This window comes from Pipistrellus hanaki (assembly GCF_964339955.1).
Source record: "Pipistrellus hanaki genome assembly, chromosome: 12".
NCBI lineage: Eukaryota > Metazoa > Chordata > Mammalia > Chiroptera > Vespertilionidae > Pipistrellus > Pipistrellus hanaki.
In genome coordinates, this window is record NC_140514.1 from 8,013,619 (window position 1) to 8,041,583 (window position 27,965).

Sequence of the window (27,965 nt, forward strand, 5' to 3'; positions counted from 1 at the left end):
CCGACTTCACGTGTGCAGCCTGATAAGGGAGGGGGAAAAAAGAGTTGGTTCCATTTGTATCCTGTAGTGAAACACCCGGGCCATTTGTCTCGTTGTTGGGCTGGATCCCCTGAGCTCCTCCATGGGCAGAGGTGGTGGCCTGCAGGCCTTCACGTCTAATGTCACGGCCCACACGAGCCCAGCCGAGGAGGGCCTAGCAGAAGTCCAAGCTACTGATGTCATCCTTCCTATCGCCTCTCTTTCAAAGGATTCCTGGTGGCGGAGGGGGTCGCCAGAGACCTGGTGAGGCCCGGCCCTGGGCCCAGTAGTAGCTGCAGAAAAGCTGCTGTGTTTTCACCCACACGTCCAGGACAGAGAAGCCAGGCTGCTCCCGCTCCCACGTACTTCTGCACCAAAAAGCCACCTCCAAGTTGACCCGAAGTGAGAGTTTTCTCTGTTCTGACAGAGACCGGAGGCCCGGTGCAGGGCGGGGGACGAGGGGGGGAAAACACGCATGAGGGGTCCCAGGGTCGGGGAGCAGGCAGTGTGTGTGACCCCATCCTGGGGTCTCACCTCTCCTCACACCCCATCCTTGTCCCTGGGCCTCCAGCCCACAGGGCTCTGTCTGCCCTCATGCTGCCTTCAGCTTGGCAAAGACAGGATCTGCTGACGGTGCTCTGGGGCAGAGTGGACAGCTGTGTGACCGGGGCAAGTCTCCTGACCTCTCCGAGCCTCCTTGCCCCATCTACCCCCCACCCCATCCAGGAGGATTGGAGGAGACCCACAGGAACACGCATAGACCCACACTGAACCCCCTTTACACCGAAAACAGTCATCCTATCGACAGGGACATCCGTCCCTGGGACCGATCCGCCAGCAAGGCCGCGGGGGGGTGGGATGGTGAGCCAGGTTCCGCACCACGTGGCGTGGGTGGAATTCACACTCCACTCCCCGCGAACCCAGGGACCCCGCGCTGGGAAGCAGGTGTCTCTCAGCCTCAGTTTCCTTACCTGTGACGTGGAAGCGGTGACCGCGCCATCCGCACACACGTGCATGGAGGGTTTAATAACACAGGCAGCGTCTTAACACGGTGCCGGGCACAGAGTGAGCTCGCCGCAATGCTAGCTGTTGGTATCCCTGCCACTACGGTACTTTCTAAGGAATCCCAGAGAAGAAATATTGTTTCTTAAGGAAAGGTCGTCCAAAATATTCTCCCAGATTTGACTGACGTAACCCTCTGCACCGATCTGGAGCCAAACCCACAGTGCCCTCCCCCCCCCTCCCCGTTACCCTTTCCAGCACCCACCCCAACACTCGCCCCCACCCAGGAAGTGGGCCAGAGCCCCCGGAATGCGATGCTCCTCCGTCCACAGGAGGTCTGGCCTCCTGGCCCTGCCCCTCCTTCACAGAGCGCTGGCCTCGGGGGATTTGTTCATCGTTAGTTGGAGGGCTGTCGGGACTTAACGGTTTTGTTCACAGATCATTGGATGCTGAGCGAACCAGGCAAGCAGAGAGATGCAGCACAGGCAGCCAGACCCCCCAGCGACGTGTGACCCCGGGGGACACGAGCCTGGGGACCCCCCTCTTAGGGCCCCATTGCTCAGCAGAGCAGAGGCAGAGCGGGGACCCTGGGCCTTCTCACTGAGCAGAGGACAGGGAGCTAGGAACAGCACATGGCTCTCAGCCCCCAGTCCCTGCTGAGCACCTTTGAGGTCAGAAGGCCCGCTCTGGCCCTAAGTGACCCCCCGGAGTGGTGACCGAGCGACACCAGCAGGGACCGCCGTCGGGTTCTGGGTCACAGACGCTCAGAGGACGCCGAGGGGATCGGAGTCCCGCCGCCTCCCTCCCTGTGCACGACCAAGCACTCCTGAGCACCTAGTGGGCGCGGGATTAGGCACCCACCTGCTGTGTGCAGAGCCCACACTTGGCGGTGTGCTGGCTGCGTCCCCAGACAGGTCTCGGCTCCTGCTGGACGCAGGCCTGTGGTGATGCCCGCTGTGTCCCAGACATCGTACCGGGCACTGGGAGGGGCAGAGGTCTGCCTGAGGAGCCCGTACCCCGCTTGGGGAGTCCAGGGCGTGCGGGCGATAAGCACTACAGGGGCAGGAGAAAGGAGGTCGGCGTGGTCTGGGCCTTTGGACGTAGTCAGAGTGACGGAGGGGTGGCAGACGGAAGGCAGGTAGTTCTGCAGATGCCCAGTCTGGAGGAGGAATGCTGGGGATGAGTGCCAGGACACAGAATAACGACTTCCCAATGGGTTCATCTGCCAGGGAGTTGTGCACACACACACACACACACACACACACACACGCACACACACACACACGTCTACTCCAGTGGCTTGCAGGGCCTGTCCAGATGTGAGTCACATTCCGCTAGTGACTTATACCTACCAGCCCACGAATTCCTTCTCTGAATCCTTGGCACACAGAGGCCTTCCCGGGCTCTGCTCCGGCCACCCAGCTGCCTTCTTTCTCTACCCAGCCAGGGGCCGCCAGGGGTCCACGCTCACAGGCAAGGGACAGTCCACTTCATCTGTCCCCAAGGTGAAGGCTCCTTTAGTCTTCAAGGTTTAGGATCTAGTCAAAGAGTCACAGGTGGGGGCCCAGGGTAGGGAATTCTGGGAAATTGGTGCAGATCCAGGTTCACAAATTCTGCAAACCTTTCTCCCCCTTGCTTCACAGAGGTCACGGTCTCGTCACGTGCTCTCTTGGCTGGGCAAGGCATGCCCTGTCTGGCTGACCCCCAGGACTTCTCCTTTTTTAGTTTGGAAATGAGTTTGGCGGCTTTTTAAATTTTTTTATTGATATACTAGAGGCCCTGTGCATGAAATTTGTGCACTGGAGAGGGAGTCCCTCAACCCAGCCTCTGCCCTCTCACATCCAGGACCCCTCGCTCCTTACTGCCTGCCTGCTCACTGCTCCTTACTGCTCTGCTCACTGCTCCTTACTGCTGCTTCAGAGGAGGGAGAGGCTCCCGCCACCGGGCGCTGCACTTGCCAGGCATGAGCCCGGCTTCTGGCTGAGCAGTGCTCCCCCTGTGGGAGCTCACTGACCACCAGGGGGCAGCTCCTGAGCGTCTGCCCCCTGGTGGTCAGTGCACATCATAGCGACCAGTCGTTCCGCCGTCCGGTCAATTTGCATATTAGGCTTTTATTATATAGGCTAGTTGGCATACCATGTCATATTTGTTTCAGGTGTACAACATAGTGACTTGACATGTATGTACTTTAGGGGCTGATTTCTACATTAGTCTGCCTCATGCAAAGTTATGACTATGTTATTGGCTGTATTTCCTGTGCCGTTACTCTCGGTCTCTGTGGCTTGTGTATTTCATAAGGGCAGGTTTGTACCTCTTATTCCCCTTCCCCTTCCTTGGCCCAGCCCCCTCGCTCCCCACCCCTCTGGCGGCCATCCGTTTGCTCTCTGTTTCCATGGGTCTGTTTTTATGTTGGTTGGTTGGTTGGTTTATTCATTTGTTTTGGGGGTTTTTTCTAGACTCCACATATAAGTGACATCTTACAGTATGCGGGAATGAGTTTCGAGAGGAGGAGGAGAGCTGGGCAAAGGTGTGGTGCCCCAGCTGCCTGTCCCCATGGGAGAGGGGTCACAGTATCCCCAAACCATGAAACAACCCTGGAGAAACACAGCACCACACTGGTCTCACGAGAAACCATTTGGTTGAAATGACATTCTATTGAGGAGCACACTCGCTGTTCCAGAAACATAAAAGGTGAAAATAATGCTGGCCGGCCGGCCTGCCGAGTGGGTTAGGAACACAAAACACTGTGCAATTTGCCAAAAAAAAAAAAAAAAAAAAAATAGGGCTGAAAGGTTGTTATCTATTGAAATAGCTGTCCTTGCCTGTTTCCTTGGTGTAGTTCTCTTTCCCTTTAAAAAAAAAAAAATATATGTCTTAGAGGGGAGCCCCAGGCTTTTCGGGGCATCGCCAAGACATGCTCTTCCTGGCCTTCTACTGTCCCGGGGCCGGGCTGGCTGACCCCGCGAGGCCTGTGAAACTGCCTGGTTTTGCCCACTGGCCTCTCCCTGCCTTCCTCTCCCTCTCCCCAGTGGCCTCTCACGTTGCCACCGCTCAGTGTCTCAGACCCCAGTCTGTACTCGTCCCCGGCAAACACGCATTGGTTTCTCACCATCATCTGTGGGGCCAGGGCCACGGGCTCTGCACTGGTGTGCTCGGGCTGCCTTGCACAATGCTGCCGACCAGAGGGCTCACACGCAGACATTTATTTTCTCGCCGTTCTGGGAGCTGCACGTCCAGGTCGGAGTGCCATGGGGGCTGGTTTCTGGTGGGGCCTCGCTCCTCAGCTTGCTGAGGGCCCTCTTCTCAGTGTGGTACCAGTCATGCTGGATTCGAGTTCCGCCCTTGTGGCACGTCTTGTCATTTTACCACCGTTCACCTACACGCTGCTCACTCAGCTCCCTGATAACGGAGCACTGGCTGAATTTTCCTTCATTAGAGCCATCCATCTATGGGGTTAGCTTTTTATTGCCAAAGAACCTTCATGCCGGGAGGGATCGCAGATGCCACCTCGTGGGAGCGGGGACCTGCGCTCCACCAGTGGGGACTAGCAGGTCCATTTAAAGGCCCAGCTCCATCCTGAGAACACGCTGGAGCTGGGTCAGCCATGTTTGTCCATTAGGGTGCAGGGCACCTTCCAGGACCAAGCAGTGGCCTCGTTGGTGGGCCCGGGAGGCCTGCTCTCCGTTCGAACCACAGGCAGACCTGCCGCACAGGGCCTGGCAGCCCCTAAGTTAAGGCACTGTGATGTGGGGATTCTGAAGGCCCCTGGCCATTCGACCAGGCGGGTTTCAGCAATTCTGATGGATCCAAAAAGAATTCCTGTATTTTCCGTCTCTTCCTTACAGAGACATTCATTCCCTTCTCAGACTAAACGGCAGTTTTATGAGGCGGGTTTTTTGGTGTGGGCCGTGATTCCAAGGTTCCTAATTGAATGCATTTGTCTCAGAGAGCAGAGAAGTAGACACGGGTCCCCGCTCAGGGCCTCCGTCTCAGGCTCCGTCAGGGACCACCCTTCCCGGGAGCTGGTGGGCCACGCTGGCAGATGCAGCCTTGTCTCCTGCACGGGAATGGAGTGGGCGTGTTACAGTCATTACATATTCGCTCTGTGCAGCCGCCCTGGGAGGCAGGTTCACCGAGGGGAAACCGAGGCGGGGGGCAGATGCTCGCCCAGGTCTAAGGGGTAGCGCTGGAGTGACGACAGCAAAACCTCCTGCCTGCTCCAATGCCCACGCCTTTCTCCACACCACACCTGGACGCTGCCCAGCTGCAACCTGTCTAGTCAGCAGGCTAAGTTGGGGCTGATGAAGAGCCAGTCCCATGATGGCTCTCTTATGCCTCCCAGAATCATGTGTCTGCGATTTCTCAATATAAACTGGTGATTCTTGGGGGGGAGGGTTAATGATTTTATTTATTTTTTTATTTTAAATATATTTTATTGATTTTTTTTTTTTACAGAGAGGAAGAGAGAGGGATAGAGAGTTAGAAACATCGATGAGAGAGAATCATCCATCAATCCATCAGCTGCCTCTTGCACCATCCCTACTGGGGATGTGCCCGCAACCAAGGTACATGCCCTTGTCCGGAATCGAACCCGGGACCTTCCAGTCCACAAGCCAACCGACGCTCTAACCACTGAGCCAAACCGGTTTCAGCTTGGGTTCTTTTCTTATCTCCAAAAGGTGTGTGATGGATGGTTGGATGGATGGATGGATGGGTGGATGGATGGAAGGATGGATGGATGGATGGATGGGTGGGTGGACTTAATTCCCAAAACAAATCCATGAGGGACATTGGGCCCCTGAGGAAGCTGCAGAGTGGGCACTGGGCCCCGCAGAAGCTTCCGGCGCTTGGGAGCCAGGCAGCCCTGGAGGTTCTCGCGGCAGCATCGCCCACGCCTTACGCAGAGTTTTGCCGATGCAATAAAGTTAATGGAGCCAGTCATCCCACGGAGGAGCCAATTCAGAGCAAAGATGATACATCTTTGAAGTTAATGAGGTCTATTAATTGAACTTGTGCCCTTTTAAATGGATGAAATCCTTGAAATCTACCAAACAGCAGCACATCCATATAGAAGCCGTTATTGATGTCTCACGCTCCCTGTCCCGGATGGGTGAGGAGCCCCCGGGCAGAGCTCCGGGAACGGGCTGCCCACGGACATCTCACTCAGCCCTCAGCCCTTCGGGAACCCCGCAGATGTCATGTCCACCCTGCCAGCCATTCTTGCCCTTTGCCAAGGCCCCAGCCCAGCCAGGGGACCGGATGACCCTGTGATATACGGCTTAGGGAGAAAGTGAAAAACTGAACCAGGCCCTGGCCGGGGGCTCCGTTGGTTGGAGCATCGTTCTGCACACCAAAAGGTTGGGAGTTCAATTCCCAACCTGTGTTCCTCTGAGAACACACACCTAGGATGGGGGTTCCCGGTCAGGGAACGTACGGGAGACACCTGATCGATATTTCTCTCACGTCGATGTTTCTCTCCAAAGGAGAATCTCATTAAGAATCAAAACAGAACTGAGCCGTGAATCTCCTGAAGCAAATCCACCCCAGCTCACAGACCCTACCTCGGCATTAGTTGGGAGAGGTGAGCAAGAGCACGGCTAGCCGAAACCAGTTTGGCTCAGTGAATAGAGCGTCGGCCTGTGGACTGAAAGGTCCCGGGTTCGATTCCGGTCAGGGGCATGTACCTTGGTTGTGGGCACATCCCCAGTAGGGGGTATGCAGGAGGCAGCTGATCGATGTTTCTCTCTCATCGATGTTTCTAACTCTCTATCCCTCTCCCTTCCTCTCTGTAAAAAATCAATAAAATATATTTAAAAAAAAAAAAAAAAAAAGCCGGGACCGGTTTGGCTCAACGGATAGAGCGTCGGCTTGGGGACTGAAGGGTCCCGGGTTCGATTCCGGTCAAGGGCATGTACCTTGGTGTGGGCATACCCCCAGTAGGGGGTGTGCAAGAGGCAGCCGATCGATGTTTCTCTCTCATCGATGTTTCTAACTCTCTATCTCTCTCCCTTCCTCTCTGTACAAAATCAATAAAATATATTTTTTTTAAAAAAGCATGGCTAGACCACCAGCCCTTCCAACATGGCCCCTGCCAAGGGGGGCCTGATGCTGGGTGGTTCCTGGGCTCGGGCACAGTGAGCAGACACCATGTCCAGGAGGTGTAGGCCTGGAACCTGCTGGGCAGAAGCACAAGGTCTGGCTGCAGCCGAACGGGGACTGTTCCGCCATGGTCCCCAGGCCCCGGTGTGCCCACCAGTGCTCTGCCCGATCTCAGTCCCTGCCCCAGGAACGCCGCTCACAGTTCCTGAGGAGCACAAATCGGCAATTGTTGTGCCCACAGTACATCTGCTGGAGGCAAAACTTGTGTGCATCGCTCTTCCCTCCCCAAGTCTGGCCGTGGTATAAAAAGACAGGGACCATCTGTCCCTCTCCCAGACCCCAGTGCCTCTTGGAAGAGATTTCTGTGCAAGGAGTCAGGGAGAGTCAGCGCTGACTGCAGGGAGCTATTTTGAGGCCGGAAGAGAACGGTGCCTCCCGCTGAGGGGAGTCTGGGAGGGGGGTGAAAGCCGGCTTGTGGAGGCTCAGTGATGGACATCGGTGGAAGGAGGCGTGCGATGGCCCGACGGTGCTGCCCAGATGTGCAGAGTACTGACGGGCAGGACCCGGGATGTGAGGGCCTGCAGAGGGGGAGGGCCAGGCGGCGCTGGGGTCCCCAGGAGAAGGCGTGGAAAATGCCAACGCCAGATTGCACGCATCTGTTGCGCCAAGTCAGGTATCATCTGTTTGCATCCCTCCACCGGGCTTGGTCAGCCTTTCCGTCAACACCTGGGGGACCGCCTCAGGCTCACTGAGTTCCTTCAGAGGCTGATGGCTGGGGCGTTACCCAGAGTGCACAGGGCTCTCTGGCGGCCTGGGAGGCCTGCTGGGCGGTGTCTGCCCCCAGGTCTGCAGCACTGAGGTGGGAGATGGAAAGCCCGGAGGAGCCGGGCGGGTGTGGAGGTGAGCTGCGGTGAGCTCCACGGGGGGGCTTTCAGGGGAGGAATCACCCAGCGCCCTGGCCACACCAACCCACTGGGCACCTCCTCCTCTCCCCCTCCTCCATCCGGGTCTTCATGCTGGCTCTTCCAGCTCATCGCTTCTGAAGGAGGCTCGCTCTTGCCCCCCCCCGCCCCCCCGCAAAGGTTTTTCTTTTTGTTTAATCAAGGTAGCATTGACTAACAACAGTATATGAGTTTCAGGTGTGCTGCGTTCTAGTTCGCTATGCGCCCACTCCGTTGGAAACTCATCTCGTTTCCTTTTTGCGAAGAATCCATGCAGGTTCCAGAAGGCCTCGGTCTGCGAGCCTCTGGGCCTGAGGCTGGTTTTGTTTCAGATCGAACCCTGCTTTTCTGCTTAGCTTCTGCCCTGGGATGGAAATGGAGGGAGGGGCGATGGTCAGATATGGGGTCCTCTGAGGGCACCCCTTGCTTCCTTTCCTGCTCGTCCCTGACAGGGCGCCCCCTCCCCGTCATCTTTGGGGAGAGAGGGGGGAGGAGAGCCTTGCTTCCATCCGGGGAGGTTTGCGTCCACATTCTGAAATGCGCCGCGTCCCCCCCACGCGGTGCCGCATTCAGATTCCGAGGGCGAAGGCAGCTCCCGGGGCGCCGTATGCAAGGCTCCGGCCTCCCGAAAGGTCACAGTCCTTCCGTCCGTGCCTCCTTTCATTTACTTCCTGCTCTTATTGATTTCCTCGGGCACATAAGAAAACACAGTAGGCAAAGCCTGCTGCTTCCATTGAAGTAAAATATTCCGCAGTCAAACCACACACCATAAAGAAATAATTGCAGTCTGTATATATTGCTAATGGACATCTCTCAGCAATTCCCTGTCTCATAAGCTTTAAACACAGACATTAGTATAAATATGCAGAAATCCCCATTCGGGCAAATCACTCTGCATTTCTGAGCAGAAGGAAGATTAACCATGTGGTGATATCTCGGAAGGACTCGGCAGAGCAGGGAAACTTCACTGGCGCTCCCCGGGAGGGAGCGGGAGAGTCCCCGAGGCCTGCAGGACAGAGCTGAGGCCGGGCTAACGTCTCCTTTCCACCCCGCTCCCCTGGCGCTGAGAGCCGGGCCTGGGGGAGGACTGGCCCCACCTGACTTGCATCAGCCTCCCTGAGCAGCTTGGCCACCTGAGGGTCCTGCTTCTGGAGCCTCCCAGGCCCCCAGGCCCTGGCGGGCAGGAAAGCAAGAGGTTACAGGTGCGTTTTCCGGCCCCACAGCCTCGGGGACCTCAGACCACAGAGGGAAAAGGCCCAGGAGGAGCCCTGAGGAGCTGCATCAGCATCAGAACCAGGACCTCCAGGCCCCCATCTCTGGCCCTTCACACCTGCTCCCTCCCCCGCCCTCCCCTGCCCCGCTCACCCCCACTCTCCCCACCGAGGCCGGCACAGGGGCGAGGTCTCCACCTGCTCAGGCCCAGCAGCCTGGGCCCCCAGAGCCTAACCCAGCCTGAGCTCCGAGGGTCCCTGAGGAAGGCCCCCCCCCCTTTCAGAACACACCCCTGAGCCTTAGGCACCAGAGTGGGGAGATGTCCCTGTCAGGTGTCACAGGGTGCTGTGTCTGGGGGCGGTCAGGGTCTGGCCTCCACCAGTTGCTGATTGGACTGGAGGCAGCAGAGTCTGGGAGAGCGGCCTGACTCTGGGGCTCCCCACGGAAGGCCCCTGTGTGTGCACCTGGCACAGGCCACCGTGTCCCTCTGCGGACAGAGGCCAGGGGCTCGGTGCTCCCCAGGCTGAGCCCCGGGGGGAGCAGGGGAGGCGGGGCTGCCCGCCTTGCAGGGCACTGGGAGGTGAACTGTGAGCCCCTCGGGCATCTCTCCGTGGGGCCTGGACCAAGGCCTTCTGGTTGTTTACTGTGTGTTCCCTGCCTGCCCACAGCGGATCTGAGTGTGGGGGGAGAGGGACCCGGCGTTTACCTTCTGAGGCAGAGGGTGGGCCTGGGCCCCTCAGAGCGGCAGCCGCGGCCTCCGGCCTTGCCTATACAGGGCAGGCGGGGGCCGGGCTTTCTGAGCCCCCAGCTTTGGAGCCAGAAACAGCGGGATGAGATCTCTCCTCCGCTCACCCCAGCCCTGCGCAGGCGTCGCTCACCCATCTCAGCTGCGAGCATCTTGCCGGGCTATTTTCCCTTGTCTCCCCCACTCCATCGAGAACGGTTTTAGAACGCCCCCGCCTCGGCCGATTTAGTAACTTCATGTGGAATCCTACAAGCTCCCCTTTCCTCAAGACCCGCGCCTGCCGCCTGCCAGGAAACTGTCACCGTGACTCGGGAAACCTGTGGTGACGGGCAGGTGGAGGGCGCCGCCTGGAGTTGTGCAGGGTGCACGGCCTGTAAGTCACTCGTGGAGGGCGTTCCCTTCCGGGCATTCCTCTAAGCGTGTTATGAGTATTTCCGCACTGAATGCTCACATCCAGCCTCTGAGGTGGGTCCTGTTACCCTCCCTTTGACGGGTGAGGACGCCTGGGCACAGGAACCTGAGGTCGCCCTCCCAGCAGGGGTACCCCCCCCCGGGTCCCCAGCCACTCCCCCCAGGCCCCCCGCAGCTGCCAAACCGAAGCCAGAGGGCCCTCCTGGGGGATGATAGAAAACAGCGTGTATGTGCCCGTCGGAGGCTTCTGGGAAGGACGGAGAGTCCCAGGAACAGGGAGCATTCCATCCCAACGGGACTGGTTCTCACAGCCAAAAAGGGGAGCGGGGGTCAGGCAACTGTCTCCAGCCCCTCCCCAAGGGACAGGGGGCAGGTAGCCTTGGGGCCTGAATGAGAGCTGGGGTGGATCAGGGTGTCCAGCCAGCCTGTGCCCTCGTCGGGCAGCAGGAGAGGAGCACAGGCCTGAATTCACGCACCCAGGAGGCCCGCCTGGCAAGGCTCCCCCTGCATCCCAGCCCCAAGCAGAGGCCCCTGCGCCCGCGTGTGCTGCCCCCCTCTACAGTCACCGGGGGCCTGTGCTCTGCCCCGGCAGGTCGGCCTTGTCTCAGAGCCCCCCTGGCATTGGGGCAAAGGGAGCAGGAACAGGGGGCATCGCCCCCCTCCCAGGACGAGGTCATTTGTCTGGAAGGACGTGGCCTGACCCACCTCAGAGGTGTGATCCTCCCGCCCCACGGACCCGTGTCCTGGGAAGGATCTCCAAAAAACGGCAGCAGCCCCCCTGCAGGCAGAGAGGTGATGAGTCATGAGGACGGAGGCTCCGAAAAGTGAGCTCTGGGGCCAGTTGCAGCCAGGTGGATGCGCTGGCTGCCTCTCTGCGGGACTGCGCTGCTGCCCAGGCCTCATGAGCCCGCTCGAGAAGGACCAGACAGAGGTCACCCAATGTCCTCTAGAATCCGAGCTCCCTGGGGGCAGGGCTCGGGGTCTGTCTAGTTCATTGCTGTGCCCCCAATGCCTGGAATATGGTAGGTGCTCACTACATATTTGCTAAATATGTGAGTGAATGAATGAATGAATGAATGAGTGAGTGACTACCGCCGGACGTGACCAATTCTGCCCATAGCACTGAAGTGTGAGCCCCACGGCGCTGTGGGCACAGAGTGGGGATGGCAGAAATCTGGGGGGAGGGGGGGATAGGACAGCCTGAGCAAGCGCACGGAGGTGGCTCCAGAGCTAGGGCATCTTCAGGCAAGTCATCCTGAAGGGAGTTGTCCTCTTTCAGGCATTGGTTTCTCGGATGTTGTTTAATTTACTCCAGTGTCTTGCTCTGTGTCACATTTTCTCTTGTCCGGACACCTTCGTAGAGTTTAATGGTATTATCTTTGGGTTGCCCACGTGCCAGAGGTCACTCGCTCTCTGATGAATCCTTGCCTGCCCAGGACCACATCCTGACCCAGGCAGTGAGCTGTCAATCTCTCATGAGGGGCTGCTGTGAGCTGGGGGGAGGGGAGGGGAGGGCCTTGGCAATTTCTTGGGGTGCCCGGGGTCGTGCAGCTTCTGGTGTGCAGCCCTCAAGTTCACCAGCCCCACCTGGGTCCCACACCCTCCCAGCAGGTCCATCCTGCCTCCCTTCTTCCTGAAGGCCTCAGCTCCCTACTCCACCTCAAGTCCAGAACCCAGGCCCCCAGCTGCTCCATGCCCAGCCAGCCTGGGGCTTCTCCCAGGGATCTCACCCAGCTGGCCTTTCCAGCCAGCTCTACCCAGCCAGCCAAACCCCTGCCATCTCCCATCCTTGTCTATCATGACCCGCTTATGATGCTTCCTGGACCCTGAGCTTCCTAAGTGACCTGCAAATCGTCCGAGGCCCCTGGGCCTGCACAGCCTGAGCAGAGCGGCTAGGGCAAGCAGGAAGCAGCGGGATACCGCGGTTTACAACTAGAAAACGGGGTTTTGAATTAAACAGAGCTTGATTTAAATCTCCCTCCTACCACCCGTGGCTAGGGACGTTACTCTCTCCGAGCCTCATTTTCTGCACCTGTAAAATGGGACCATCAGTCATAAAATTGCCTTGAGGATAAAGGAGATAATCAGTGGATCTCAGAGAGGATGGCAGGAAGCGTGCATTCCGGGGGCTTTTCAAAGTGCAGGGGCTTCCTCCACCTCTAAATACCCACCTCCCCCGGATCCTCCTCCCCAGTCAGGGGCAGTGGGGGAGAGACTGCTGGGCGTGTGGCTGGTCTGCAGTCTGAAAGATGGCTGAGGGCGGCAGAGCTCATTCCAGTGCCCCTTGGCCCAGCAGGTGGCACGGGGTAAGCAACCTAGGCAAGCAGCCTTCGGGCTTCTGTTCCTACTGGTTCCCCTCTTAAAGCCCAGCCTGAGACCCCATCCTGCTGCTGGTCCCTCTGGCTGGGCGCAGGCGCCTGCGCAGGGATAGGCCCCGCCCCTGAGAGGGGAGGCCCCGCCCCCAGTGACGTGAGCCCGCCTCCGGATAGGGGAAGCCCCGCCCCTGGAGATGGAGTCCCCGCCCCCAGTGACGTTGGCCCCGCCCCCGGGCTACCCACGTGCCTCGGGGGAGGGAGGGAGGGAGGGGCCGCGGGAGGTCGCGGGGCGCGGCGGCGGGGGCGGGGGCGCGTCTGCCGGCGCTGATTTGCATGTGCGCAGGCTGGGTATTTATAACTCCTCTCCAGCCAGTGTTCCCAAGTTATTGATGTCTTAAAGTGACTTTAATCGGAGCCTTCTTTTCCTTCCAATGGGCTTTTGATTTCCGGAGTGATATTATACATGGCTGTGAGCTATTGACGGAGCGGTCGCCGCCGTGCTCCCAATGTGCTGATGCCGAAAATCTGCGGTATAAATAAACTTCCTCTGGTAGAGTCATTATAAAAGCACAAGCAGCAGAAATTTATGGAAAGAACAGATTAAATGCTTAGGCCTAAATTCTTCCGTGTGCTGCCTGCCTTTAAACTGCTGCGTCTGGAGTTTGGGGGCTGCTGATTCAGGTGGAAAGAATCAAACGGACACATCGCTTGTCGGTGCACTTTCACTGTGATCTATTATTGCGCGGCCGGAGGAGCGAGCTCGGAAACGCCGCCGTTGATAAGCCTGGTGAAAACTCGCGGCGTACATTATGTTGTTTCTCTGCGGAGGGGTCGGGGGCCTGGGGCGCCCGGCGCAGCGAGGAAATATAACATCAATAAGGTGCTTAGGCATTGTAATGCGGGACATTTTTATGCCCGCGATAAAACATCCCGCCTACAACCGTGTTTATGAAAGCAACAGATAGGAGGATCCATAATGCCACTTAATAGAATTAATCACCTCCCGTCGGGCCCGCGTAAAGGGCTTTTTATGGCGCGGGGAACAGCTCCGGCCATCATTAATACCCTGCACGCTGGCAGGTGCCAGTCACAGCTCGCTTGGGGCAAGAGAGGGTCCTCAGAATTTAGTGTGGCTGTCCCAGCTCGCCAGGTATTCTAAATCAGGGGTTTAGCCTCTGCGTCGAGATCTGGCTGGGCTTTTAGGATCTAAATTTTAAGTTCTGGGCCCCAGATATAAATCCTGAGTTTGGGCTGCTCTCTACGCTGGTTCTGGGACCGAGTGACCCGTCCTGGCTCCCTGAGTTCTGAGAGGGACGGTCTCACAGGACATCCCAGAGCGGGAGAAGGGGGCAGGGGTTTCCTCACCGTCTCAGCTTGGCCAGCCCAGTGGACCAAGGACATGAACTCCCTGTGCCCTCGCTTCACCGCTCACCTAGTTTCCAACAAGGGAGGGAAGCCCTGGAAATGCCACGGACGCCGGCCTGAGGGTCAGCATGTGGGCAAAGGCTGGTCGCTCGAGACAGCAGCCCGCTGGGAAGCAGACCGCAGACTCACTGGCCAGGCCCAGGGCCGGCCGGCTAGCCAGGGAGGCTCTGGGGCTGGTCACTCCCCCTGCCCCTCTACCCTCCCCCTCCCCCCGCCAAAAGAGATGCCTTTCTCTCCTGGGCCCCTTATCACACAGCCTCTGAGTGACTGGAGCCCCAGGGAACCTCCCAACAGCCCAGAAGAGCGAGGAGGTGAAGGCTGAGCCTGCAATAATTAACGAATAAAATCGCCCTTTAGAAGCTTGATTCAAGCCAGCAAGAGTGAAGCAGGGGCAGGGAACTGGCGCTCTCCAGGTGGCACTTCTGCGGGTGGGTAGCTGAGCTGGAGCCCACGGGGACTCTGGCAGAGAATCCTCCCAGTCTGGAAGCTCTGTCCCTCTTGGAAAGTGGAGGCGGCCAGACTGAGGGGCGGCCCCTGAGGCCAGCGAGCCCACGTTTCGTCTCGCAGCACCACATGGTGGACTTCTCCCCTTGGTCTGGAATCCCAGGGCGCCTCAGGCCCGGACGGATGGGGTGTCACCGGGGGCTCAGATTTCTGTGCCTGATGGAGGGGTCGCTGTCACGGTGTTTGCTGAGACGTGAATCACACCTGAGCTGACTCCCGGCACCCACGGGAGCACCAGGCACTGGGTTTCCATCGTGCCCGGACACCCCTCCGCCCCCTTCCACCACCAACTACCAGTGAGAGCTGTGCTCGGGCAAACTGGCCTCGTTGCCGAGGGAGGCCCGTCCCATCATGGCCTGTGCTCTGGGTCCCGGGGAGGGGACTCTGTCTACAGCGGCCCTCCCGGAGGCACAGACCGTGCTCCCCGCCCCACGCTGTGCACGAAGCCACGGGCAGCTGCGGAGGGCCAGAGGCCTGGCTGTAGAGGCGGAAACACTCTCCTCCCATCAGCCAGCGGCCTGAGAAGGAAGGCTGTCCAGGGAGGCTGAGCTCGGGCCCCCAAGGGCCAGGCCGGTTCTCAGGCTGAGCTTGGAGTCACATCCCAGTCCCGCTGAGGGGCTCCATCCACCCCAGGCAGCTCCTGGGGAGGACACCCCGGCCATCACTCAGCTGCAGGAAGGGAGCGGTGAGGTTTCAGCTCCTCTCACTCCTCAGGGAGCCGGGCCAGGGGTCAGTGTGTTTCTTTTTTGTTAATCCTCACCCAAGGATATTTTCCCATTTGTTTTTAAAGAATAGAAGGGGGGGAAGGAGAGAGAGAGAGAGAGAGAGAGAGAGAGAGAGAGAGAGAGAGAGAGAGAGAATATCATTGATTTTGTGAGAGAAACATTGATTAGTTGCCTCCCACAGGTACCCAGACCAGGGCCAGGGATCGAACCTGCAACCCAGGTACGTGCCCTCCACCTAGAATCAAACCTGCAAACCCTCTGAGGCAGTAAAGCAAGGGCGTCCTGACAGTCCCGCGGCCGTAACCGTCCCCCAGGCCCGGGGAGAAGGGCTTGCAAACCGGTGCTGAAGCCGAGGTGAGCCTCCGTGCAGGGAGCGTGCTCGGTGGGGCGGGCTCTCACTGACCGGGAAAGTCTCCTTCTCCCGTCCAGCGCCTCCCACGGGGGGCTTGTCAGCGCCCGGAGCTGCAGGCTCTGGTCAGGCACCCAGCACCCGGGGCAGCCTGTCTGAGTGGGGGTGAGCGCCCAGCCACGGGCCAGCCCGCACAGCCTGGCGCCGAGGGAAAGGCGGTCTGACTTGGCCATCGGACCTGTGTCCTCCAGCAGCTCTCCGGGCCCTGGCAGCTGCCCACAGCCCTGCTGGCCTCGGAGCGCCCACCGACAGCTGTTCCTGCCCCCTCTGGCCTGTGGCCTTGGGTGGGAAGGGGATTGGGGACACCACGCCAGGCTCGGTGAGCAGTTTCAGGGCTGCGGGGGGAGGGGGGTGAGCTCCCGCGATGGATGTGCTAATAGAGCTGTCTGTTCTGAGAGGCGGCGATACCACCTGTCATTAACCCGGGCACCCTGCCCAGGGTTCTCACCGAGAAATCGCAGGCAGCTGCTTGCAGGCGGGTGAGTGATTTGCAAGGACCACAAGAATATTTGCATAAACATATGTACGGAAAGTGTGTATTTATTTGCATTCGTTTGCATAAATTGCTGGCACCTTAAGCTGTCGTCCCTTCATTTCACTTTGTTTTTCTCAGTAAATGTCTTTGAGCGTGGAGCACAGGTCTGCACACTTTGGGACTAAAACAACAGCAGCACGGAGGTCCTCAAACGTCGCTGAGCATTAAAATTTCCTGGGGAGCTTCTGGAAGTCCGGGTGTCTCGGTGTCGCCCCCATACCATGGAATCAGAAGCTCTGGGGTGGGGGCCCAGATGGCAGCATTGCTTGGTTCGGTTTGGTTTGGTTTTGGAAGCTTCCAGAGGAGTCTGAAGCATAAGCCGAGGCGGCACATTGATACCTTAGGGCAGGCCCAGGTCAGATCACACCGTCCCTGGGCCTGCTCGTGGAGACGGGGCACCTTGCTCGCCGCCCTCGTATGTACGGGACACTCAGAACAAGTCTAACAAGGCATGTGACATGCAGGGCCGAACCACACACCGCGGGCTCTCAGTCACAGGTCCCCGTGCCCCTTCACCAGCATCCCTGGCTGCTCCTTCTGGCCCTGCCTCCCAGGTCCCCCTGAACTTCATCGGTCCCGAGGAGTACTGAGCTCTCCAGGGTGGGGGCCCGGGTTCTGTTCTGGCTGAGACACAGGTCCTTTCTCCTCCAGATGGCTTCCAAGTTGACGAGTCCACCCATGTCCAGAGGCCTGTGGGACACGGGGAGCTCCGGAGCCAGCCTGCCCGGGCCTGCCCACCGCCCTCCGCTCCTCTCGCAGGCTGGGAGGGAGCCGAGCGCTCGGGCTCGCAGGCCTTGCCCTTCCCCGGCGGGTGCTGCCCGGGAGGAGAGGCTGGAGGTCCGGGAACGTTACCTGCTACCTGCTCGGGGCCAGAAGCCGTGCCCGGCCCGGAGGTACAGAGACCGGTCAGAACCAGGCTCTGCTTCTGAGAGCCTTTCTGAGCAGTGACCGCGTCCAGTCCTCCCCGCTCCCCGGGCCCTACCCCAGCGATGGGCAGCTCCTGGCTCCCCCCTGCACAGCTGGTCACACTCACTGGTGCCGCGCAGGGCAGGTGGCACCGGTTTGCTAACAGGGCACAGGCTCCCGGGACATGGGCCTGCAGGGGCGGGGAAAGGGGAGGAGTGTTGCTTTAAGGACCTGCAGAGGGAGCCCAGGGGGCCCTGTCCCTTCCTTTCGGGATCCTCCTTTGCTGGGACCCCTGGGGTCATGCCTGGGGTCTTGGGGAGGCCCATGGCTTGGTTTGCAGACGCTCCGAAGCCCCAGGCCAGCTGTGCTGGGAGAGCCTTCTCCCCGGCCCTCCGCAGGGCCTGGTGGCAGTCCTCTGGGGGTGGGGCTGCAGCTACCCAGCCAGGCCCCCCATCCATTGAGGTCCCCTCGCCCCCACCCGCCAGAGACAATATTCACCCCAGAGAGAGGCTTCCTGGGCCCGCAGTCGGTCTGTAGGAGCTCTGGGAGCCTGGTGCTGGCTTTGTCTCCCAGAAGGACGCTGGCACCAAACGGGCACCGTCCTTCACCTCCGAGGCAGGGCCGGGCGCAAGGCCCAGCCCACGGCGGCAGAGACGGCTCCTGGGCCAGGCCCAGCAGTGCCTCCCCGCTCTCGGCCCCGCTGGAGGCTGTGGCTGGAGCTGAGCATGCCTGTCCGTCAGAGTCTGTGCGGGCACAGGGGACAGCAGCCCGGTGGGCCAGGCGCACCCCCGTGGCCAGGGCACAGTGTCTCCACACCGAGTCCCGAGGAGCTCTGTGATTCCTTGTCCTCTTTGGTCAAAGCCATTCCCTCCATTGGCAGCACCCTCCTTCTCCCCTGGTGCTTGGCGCTGGGGCCCTGCCCTGGAGCAAGCCACAGGCCCAGGGCCCGGCAGGTGGGACTAGAGAGGGGGTGAGGCAGGGGCAGTGGATGAGGAAGAGGAGCATTTTCCAAACGAAGGGAACAGCCTGTGGTGCAAAGCGCAGCCTGGGTGCTGCCCTCCACGCTCACCCCACCCCCCTCAGTTCCCTTCGGAGTAATTGTCCCCCAGGGAGTGTCTAATCGCACATCAGGCCCAGAGAGCCGGAGCGGGCGGAGAGCCGGAGCGGGCAGAGAGCGGGAGCTGGTGGAGAGCGTGTAGGGCGACTGTGCAGGCCCGGCCGGAGTGGGTGTCCACGCAGGGGATGGAGCCGCCCCACGGGCCCGCCCTCCGTCAGCCTCTGGGCACCGTGGCAGGTGGCCGCAGGGTCCACCTGAGCAGAGGGGCCCCACAACCCCGGGCTGCAGCCTGGATGCAGGCCCGGCCCCGCCCGTGCACCCCGGCTCCTCTCGGGTAATTTCTTCCATTGAGAGTTTGTGAAAACAGTGCCCGGCTTTATTACAGAGCCTCATGGGTTCGGCTTCCCCAGAAAAACAGGCTGTCAGGCTGAGTCAGCATGGGGAAGTGGCTGGGCGGAGAGGGGTATCATGACAGGTCCCCGGTCCGTGAGGCCAGGGAGCACGGCCCATGTGCCCAGCAGGCCTGCCCCTCCTGCGTCAGGCCCCAGACCATAGGTTACTACTGGGGTCCCAGCACCGAGGGCCACCCGGGACCCTCCTGTGGGTACCAGAGGCTGTAGGTGGCATATCTGAGACAGGGCTCAGCCAGCCAAGACCCCACATCGAGCAGGGAGCAGGGGGGGATTGGCGGGGAGAGGCCTGGCTGGAAGGCAGGAGGCGGAGGCGGAGGGGGATGGGAGGGAAGGTGTCAGGAGAGCCCACCTGTGACCCTCGGGGACGGCCTGGGGCGGGGGCGGGGTGCCTCCTCCACGGGCTGCTGAGCTCCGTCCCGGGTTAGACTGTGAGGACCAGCGTGGGGCGGGCAGCTGGCAGGACATGGTGGCTGGCGGGTGAGGGTGTAGCTCCTCCCTGGTGCCATGATTCCTTCCTGGGTGGGGTGCCTAGGCCCCGGCTGACCCTGTAAGGCAGACCTTCCCCTCTGACCTCGCAGGTGGCTCCCTCTTTCTTTTTTCCTCGTCAGGATTTTCTAATCTTCCTAGGATAAGCATGGCAATTACTTGCGTGATTAAGGGCCACTTGCAATACGAACATCTAAAGCTATGCCCAGGCTTTCGGGGATGGCAGGAGGTAATGTGTTGTCCCAGTCCTGACCCAGGCCGGGCCTGGCAGGAGGGGTGGGCACAGACAGGAACTCAGAGCAAACAGCCTGAGAGACACCCCCATCCAAGAGACTGTAGAGGGTACAAATGAAACAGAGAGGGTACCTACCCCCCCCCCGACACAAACACACACACACACACACGCACACACACACACACACGTACACACGCACACACACGCACACACGCACACACACGTACACACGCACACACACACACAACACACACACGTACACACACACGTACACACGCACACACACACACGTACACACGCACACACACGTACACACGCACACACACACGTACACACGCACACACACACACGTACACACGCACACACACAACACACACACGTACACACACGCACACACACGCGCACACACGCACACACACAACACACACGTACACACGCACACACACAACACACACGTACACACGCACACACACAACACACACACGTGCACACGCGCACACACACGTACACACGCACACACACACGTACACACGCACACACACACGTACACACGCGCACACACACGTACACACACACGTACACACGCGCACACACAACACACACACGTACACACACACACAACACACACATACACACGCACACACACGCGCACACACGCGCACACACACGTACACACGCACGCACACACACGCACGCACACACGCGCACACACACGCACACACGCACACACACGCACACGCGCACACGCACACGCGCACACACACGCAGGCCCTCAGGATGGCTCCTCCCCCTCACCCCATCCTCCGGCTGTGCGTCTCTCCTGCGAAGGGATCTGCAGCGCTCTGAGCTGCCGTTAGCGCGGCATCTGGGATTTCCATCTCACTTCCCTCTCTACCTGGGTAACTGAACTGATTGTACGCCCAGCTCCGGTTCACTAATTCTTACAAATCCTCTGAAGCTATTGATTTATTGCTCGGCTATGCCGCCCTCTCCTCTGCAGCCCCTCCCCTCCCCAGCGCTCAGCCCGGAGCCTTATGCCGTGCACACGCCTGACGTGGTGCCCGGAGGCTCAGAGAAGGGGCACGGAACGGTTGGACAGCAGAGAGCGGCGCAGGAGAAGGGGGAAGGAGTATGGGGGGTGGGCGGGGAGAGAAACATGAGAGAGACGAGTTGATTCTGAGCGGCCTCTTTGAGTGTCAGAGACAGGCCTGACCCTCCCTCTCTCCATACCGGCGGCCCCCAGTCTCCTGTGGGATGGAAACCTCGGGCGGGTGTGTTTCTTTCACAATCGGATACGGGCCTGCCTTTCTCTGTGGCTTCTCCTCTCCTGGTTGCTCACTCCCACACCATGCATACCCTAGTACACAGGCATCATACATGCTCACACGCAGCGGACATTCATACCCACACACTTACACACACCAACATACACACACCCCTGTTGTTCACACCTCCAGCCCCCCTGGTGAGCTCCTACTTATCTTCTGTGTGTTCCCTAAACCACGCACGCCCCCCCCAAGCCTCCCTGAGCCCCACTGAGCAGCGCCCACCGTGCCCCTGCACGCCTCTGCCCACTGCCTGCCCAGTACACCTCTCCTCGCTCGGTATCACCGCCAGTGTCTCCCCCATCGTACCATGAGTTCCCCAGTCCTGTGGCCATCTCCACTCACGTGCCCCCGAACCCCACCCAGGGCCCCACACAGCAGACAGAGGCCCGTTGAATGCGTAAGCGAATGGGCCAGACAGACACACGCTGCCTCCAGTTCCCAGAGCTTGGGGTCTCAGAGTGTGCCTCTGAGAGGGGATCCACCCCTCAGCTCCTCAGCTCCGTTCAGCTGTGGGCTCGATGCCTCTCCAGGGCACCCCGAACCTCAAACTCAGGGGTCTTCAAACTACGGCCCGCGGGCCACATGCAGCCCCCAGGGGAGTCTGATCCTGCCCGCCAGGTTTTTTGGGCAGTGAGCGCAGCCAAGGTGTTACAGTAGGAATTAGTAGTTCATATAGTCTGGCCCTCCAGCTCTCCGAGGGACTGTGATCTGGCCCCCACTTTAAAAAGTTTGAGGACCCCTGCCTAACTTCTCCAGAGCCCTCCCTGCTTTCTGCCCAGGCACCTGGGCACTGGGAGCTCTCCGAGGTGCTGAACGTGATTTTGTGTGTGTGTGTGTGTGTGTGTGTGTGTGTGTGTGTGTGTGTCCCTCCCACCACCCAACTCTCTCCTGGCTTCTTGAGTCTAATCCCTCCGGCCAAGAACCACCCACCACCTTGCAAGGGCCCACCCTCCCATGGAAAGAAGCAATATGTGTAAAGGTACTGGAGGCAGGATACAGCTTCATGGAGACTCAGGGCATTGTGAGAAGGAGGAGGGGGGGGGAGGAGGGAGAGGAGGAGGAAGGGGAGGAGGAGGGGGGAGGAGGGAGAAGAGAAGGGGAGGAAGGGGAGGGGAAAGAGGAGAAGGGGGGAGGGGGAGAAGGAAAAGGAGGGGGAAGGGAAGGAGTGAGGAAGGGGAAGGGGAGGGGGAGGAGGAGGAGGCTTGGGCCTGTCTGCTCTCTGAGTGCTCCCAGCCGCCAGGTCCCCGCTGAGCAGCCGCCGCAGGAGGCTGTGTTTGTGCAGAGCCACCATTTGTCCCCGGTGTCTGCAGGCGGCGAGCTCCGCCGCTGCCGATGAATTATCCCCCGGGCGCGCGTGACACGGCCCTCGCTGGGCTCTCTCAGTATATCTCACCGCCGCTCTGAGTTTATAATTTCTTCCGGTCTTTTATCACGTGTGTGTCATAAGCACCCATGGAATCGGGAGCATTCATCACCTGGCCGGGCCCTGGCTTGAGCTCTGGGGAAAAACCATGTGGCCACACCACCGTTCTCGGGGCTCTGATTTAATGGACTTCGCCGCGGAGCCGCTGGAATTCGTGGCCTTTTAATATTTGACATCGCTTCCTCTTTATTACCGCCTCCGACAGCCCTTCCAGCCCGACTGCAAAGAACCCATTAGTCTCTGACAAATCACTTGTGTCGTTTGGTGAAAAAATATGCACAAGTTTGGCTGCACCTTCATCTGTGCAGTTTGTGGCCTCTGAACAGAGCTTCCAGTCTAGACCCGGACCCCTGCCCCCGCCCCGACCCCCACCAGCACCCCCTTTCCCTCCGATGCCTCTAGCTGCTGGGTCCAAGGAGCTTGTTTACCCTCCCCACTTACCACAGGGCTTTGGACGGGGTGAGCAGAGCTGTCCGGAACTGGTGTGAAGAATTAGCCAAAAGCAGATGAGTAGATAAACAAAATGTGATACATACATGCAATGGGATAATATTCAGCTTTGAAAAGGACGGAGCTTTTGATGCATGCTACAACATGGGCGAGCCTTGAGGACACTGTGCTCCGTGAAATAAGCCAGTTCCAAGAAGACAGATACTGTACGACCCCACATAGGTGACAAGGCGCCTAGAGTGGTTGAATTCATAGACACAGAGAGCAGAATGGTGGCCACCAGCGACTGGGGTGAGAGGGGGACGGGGGGGGGGAGGGGGGGCAGGGGAGGGTTGATAGGTACAGAGTTTCAGTTTTGCAAGATAAAAATACTTCTGAAAATCGGTTGCACAACAGTGGACATGTACGCAACACTACTGAACTACATGTACACACAAAAATGGCCACGATGGTAAACTGTGTCGCAATTTAAGAATAATAATAAAAATGAATAAATAATAATAATAATTAGCTTCACATGGGACCAGCGAAGGAGAAAGCTCTCTGGGCACTGGAGCCCAGTTATCCCTGCTCCCCCTGCAGCTGGCTCTGGTGCTTAGCTGACAGCTCCAAGACTTAGTGGCTTAAAGCAACAGCCACGAATTTAGGTGAGGATCTGGTCTGCTGTTTGGGTCGGGCTCTGCTGGTGCTTGGCGGTGGGGAGGGCTGGCTCAGCTCTGCTCCAGGAGGTCTCTCTGCGCCCAGCAGACCAGCCCAGACCTGTTTAGAGAGTGGTGGTGGCCGGGGTTCCAAGAGGACGAGCCAAAGCGAGCAAAGCCCTTTGAGGCCATGGCTCGCACCCACGCACCTCGTCTATGGTCCGAAACCAGTCACGGAGCCCGTCAAAACTCATAGGGTGGGGAGGTGGACCAGCCCTTGCTGGGGGAGGCTGCAAAGAATGTTTGCAATCTGTCACATACAGTGTGTGTGTGTGTGTGCACGCGCGCGCGCGCGCGTGTGTGTATAATTAGACCCTGTGCTACATGTTGAAGATAAAAAAAAAATAAAGAAAAGCCCTAACTGGTTTGGCTCAGTGGATAGAGCGTTGGCCTGCGAACTCAAGGGTCCCAGGTTTAATTCCAATCAAGGGCATGTACCTTGGTTGTGGGCACATCCCCAGTAGGAGATGTGCAGGAGGCAGTTGATCAATGTTTCTCTCTCATTGATGTTTCTAACTCTCTATCCCTCTCTCTTCCTCTCTGTAAAAAATCAATAAAATATTATATATATATATATATATATATATATATATATATATATATATATATATATTATATATGAAGAAAATACCATGCCATGTAGGAGGCATGTAAATAGATCATTGCAGCACATAGGATGCTCTATCGGCGAGCACAGGGTGCTGGGGAGCCTGCCCAGGAGGGCGGAGGATCGGGGATGGAACAGCCGTAAGGGGTGCTGAAGTACACGTGCTGATTGGCCAGAGAAGACGGGAGGCAGACAGACCTGGGCAGAGGGGCAGGGCGATAAGTGAGGGACTGGAGGGGCCCTGCCTGGGGAGGCTTCAGGGGGAGAGAAGGGCCGCCCTGGAGTGGAGGAGGGTGGGTGGAGGAGGGGGTGAAGCAGAGGCTGATGGCTGGTTTGCTATGTGGAGCACATCCCATTCCACAGCGGATTCTATGGCTGCTGGGTGCTGGGTGCTGGGTGCTAAGTGCTGGGTGCTGGCAGAGTGCACTCCGATGCCCCAGCTCTGGCCAGGCTCCGCCCAGGCCTGCAGACCACACCCCCTGGGCACAGTGGCTGGGAGGCATCCCAGGAGCCCACAGCCCCCCCAAACCCCGCAGGCATTATGGGGTTGTCCTCTGTGGAGACAGGGGGTGGGCAGGAGGGCAGCTGTGCCCAGAGCTGGCGCTGGCTCCCTCCTGTAGAAACCAGGTCGCGGTGCCCCAGAACGCCGGCTCCCCGCCGGGCACTGGGCCGGCGGCCATGAGCACAGACCGGCTGATCGGTGCTGGGAATGCGCGCGGGGCCCGCTGGGAGGAGGAATCCCCTGGTGAGCACTTCCCCAAATGGAGGCATTCTTCCGGAGCTGAGTATCCGGCTATCCAGTCCAGGCTCCTGCATCCTGGGAGCAAATGGCGCTTGCCGCCACCGTGACCTGGACCGCTGAGCACCTTTCCGGATGCTCCCGGAATTCCCCAGGAGGAGCACGGCTGCTGGGGCTGGGACCTGGGTTTGGGAGCAAAATCTTCCCCAAGCAATCAGCATGCCCCGGGCCCAGCAGGAGCGGCGGGCTGATTGCGGCTGAGTGTTCCCGGCTCCCTGAGCAGGGCTGGAGCGGCGGGCGGGTGTGGTGTGAACACCGGGGGCATCAGAGCTGGTCCCCTCGGTGCTGGAGGGGACGGAGGCCCCGAACGCCGGGGCAGCGTGCCCGGGGTCACACCGCCGATTAGTGGCGACCTTGGGATGGGAACAGCGTCCAGGTCGGTGGCATTCCAGCCCGGAGCTCCTCCCCTGACGCTGCTCCACTCCGGAGGCGGCACCGCCCCCCTGGCTTAGGGTTCGGGAGGGAATTCAGCTGGTGGCGCTTTTGGAAGCGGAAGTGTGAGCGTAGCCATCCAGCCTTCACCCGGCCTGGCCTGCCGTCGCCCCGAGCTGTCTCTCTGCGCCCAGGCTGTGTATCACACCGCAGGTGCCCCACAGCCCTGCCTCCAGCCCTGGCATGGCCTCTCCTCCTGCACCCTCCAGCCCCCTGCCCCACAGGCCCTAACCCTGACCCCAAAACCACACTCAGCACCCCCTCCCTTCCCGCCCTCTCCATCTCCGAGGGCCACAGCATCCACAGCCTCGGTGCTCAGCTTGCTCTGTCCTCCTGTGACCTGTAATTCAGGCCTCCATCAGTCCTCACTGGGATTACGGCGCCATCGCCACCACCCGCAGTCACCATGAGCCTGCCAGGTGTTCTTAGGCCTCTCCGCGGGCCAGCAGCTGACAGGGGCGTTGATTCGCTTTCCCGAAGTCACGTGGCCGATGGGAGGCAGAGTTCAGGTCCTCCAGGCCTGACCGTGAGGCCCAGCTTCTTGCCTGCAGCCGTCCCTCCCTGTCGTGCCTCCTACATGGCTGCCAGAGTGACGAGTCTGAAGCCCAGGTCTATAGCCCTGTCACTCCCTGCACGGGTCCCCGCGGCGCCCTGGTGCCCAGAGGTAAAACTTGAGTCCCCTCGAAAGGCTCTTGAGACCTGGCCCTGCCTGCCCACCCGTCATATCCCCAGCCCTCCCCGGGCCGCCATTCCCCTGTATCTGCCCCCCAGCCCCTCCCTGCCCTCCACTTGCCCTGCTGCTGGTCTGAGCACACCTGCCAGCAGCCTTCCAGAGGCCTCGGCAGCGCCCCCTGCAGGTGGCCCGCTGCGACGCCAGCCTGGCCGGATGTGGGGATGGGGGCGGGGGTCAGTGACTTGCCATTGTCCCCACACCTCGGTCCCCCCGCGTGGGGGTGCTCACCGTCTGCCATGGTCTTGGGCAGCCAGAGGCCAGGAAGAGCCTGCTGACCGCAAGCCCCGGGCCCCTGAGTATCTGATCCTCACCAGGTTCTGGGAATAGAGTGGAGCCTGCACCCCCATTTCACAGATGGAGGACCAGAGGCTCGGGGCGCGTGGGGGCTTCTCCAGGGGGCATTCCGGTGTCCGAGGCAGCGCTGGGCTCAGCGGGCATCTTGGCAGCAGCCAACACCGCCCGTGTGGGCCGAGGAGTTAGCCAGCCTGGAGGTGTGGGCCGTGGGAGCGGCTTAGCGGACAGGGCTCCGTTTCGCAGACCACCTTCTCCCACTCACCTGCCAAAGGACATAACCTGCCTGGCGACAGTCCACGTCATTCCGGACGCGGCACCGGGGCCTCTGCTGCCCAGCTGCCCGCGATGCCAGGGGCAGGCTCTGTCCAGGGCTCCTGGGCCAGGCGGGCCAGGCGAGGCTTGTGGGAACACCGTCACCCCGAGGCCCTAATCTTTGCCAACAAAAGCGTTTCTAGAAAGTGAGCAGGGTGGGGGCCAGCCTCTCCTCCTTCCCCCCTCTGAGCCCGGAGCTGGGTCTGGGAGAAGCTCTGACCGCCCCAGGTTCGGAGCCCGGCCCCAGGGCCGAGACACTCGGCAAAGGTAGGTGTGCACCTGGGTGGGCAGGCCCTGCTGGGGCCGCAAGCCAGGTCCCCCCCACACACACACCCCCTCCTGTGCTGAAGCCCCAGGCGGGGGTGGGAGCCCCGAAGGGCCCCAGAGGGGGGAGCAGGGCCAGTCTCAGTCCCTGGCTTACTCCCCCACAACCCCCCTCCACCCTCCCCTCCATGCTCACCCCTCCCCTTCCCAAGAAGTTCTCCCAGCCACGGCCGAGGGTCTAACAGGGGGCGCTGTTTTTGCAGGTTCTGTGGTTTCTGTTCCTTTGAGCCATCCCAGCCCATCCTCCATCGCAATGCCACGCTTTGCTTGGCATCATTGGCCTTTGGAGGCCTTGTTGCGTAGGGACACGCAGCTCCTCCCTGTCTGTGATACCGTGCCCTGTATGTTCCCAGTGCCACGGCGGGTCTCTCCTCCCCGGACTCTCAGCCTCCGGGTTTGGTTTATTTATTTTTGTTTATTTTTTTTTGTATTTGTTTTTTTGTTTGGTTTTATTTGCTTTTGAAAGCTGTGGTCCCCGGGTTCTGGGGCCCCTCCGGCTGCTGCTTGTCTATGCATTGTGTCTGTGACTCCTGACTGTCCGTGTTTGAGCCAGTCTTGCCAAGAAAACAGTATCGAGTATTTTTTTTCCTATTTCTCTACGTCTTGGGGGGGAAAAAAATATATAATTTTTCTTTTAATTTAAAGTTTAAAAAAAAAGCTCTTAATGGGAAACTGGCCCTGTCTGTCTTCTCTGTTCTGCAGAAATGTTGAAGGAATTGAACCAGCAGCGCAGAGCGAAAGCCTTTACAGACCTGAAAATTGTTGTTGAAGGCAGAGAGTTTGAAGTCCACCAAAATGTTCTAGCTTCCTGCAGCTTGTATTTCAAGGACCTGATTCAAAGGTTTGCCTTCCTTCCAGCTGTGGTCGGGTCTGTTCCTTTGTAGGACGCTTTTGTGTCGCTTTTCTCCTCCCCTCTCTTGCAGGTTCCTGAAGTGTGACTCCCTGTCACAGAGCCAGTAGCCATCTCTCCTCCCCTCCCCCTCCCCAGCGCCCCCTCTCACACACAGCCTCAGAGCAGCCACTGCCCTCAGCCCGTGCCCCCCATCCCTGCCCCCACCCCCTACGCAGCTGTGCTGGTCACCAGGGGCCTCCGCCAGCGGTAGACCTCACCCCTGCCCAGCCCCGAG

General features: G+C 59.5%; 1 protein-coding gene across 2 annotated transcripts in view; it reads left to right on the plus strand.

Annotated features, from left to right (window-relative positions):
• The window catches only part of KLHL29 (kelch like family member 29), a 235,018-nt gene that overhangs the window by 188,895 nt on the left and 18,158 nt on the right, over positions 1 to 27,965 (plus strand). For both annotated transcript variants that reach the window (XM_084900535.1, XM_084900534.1), the window contains one exon: positions 27,541 to 27,679. In XM_084900535.1, coding sequence (XP_084756661.1) covers positions 27,541 to 27,679 — 139 coding nt within the window. The remainder of the gene's footprint in view (positions 1 to 27,540; positions 27,680 to 27,965) is intronic.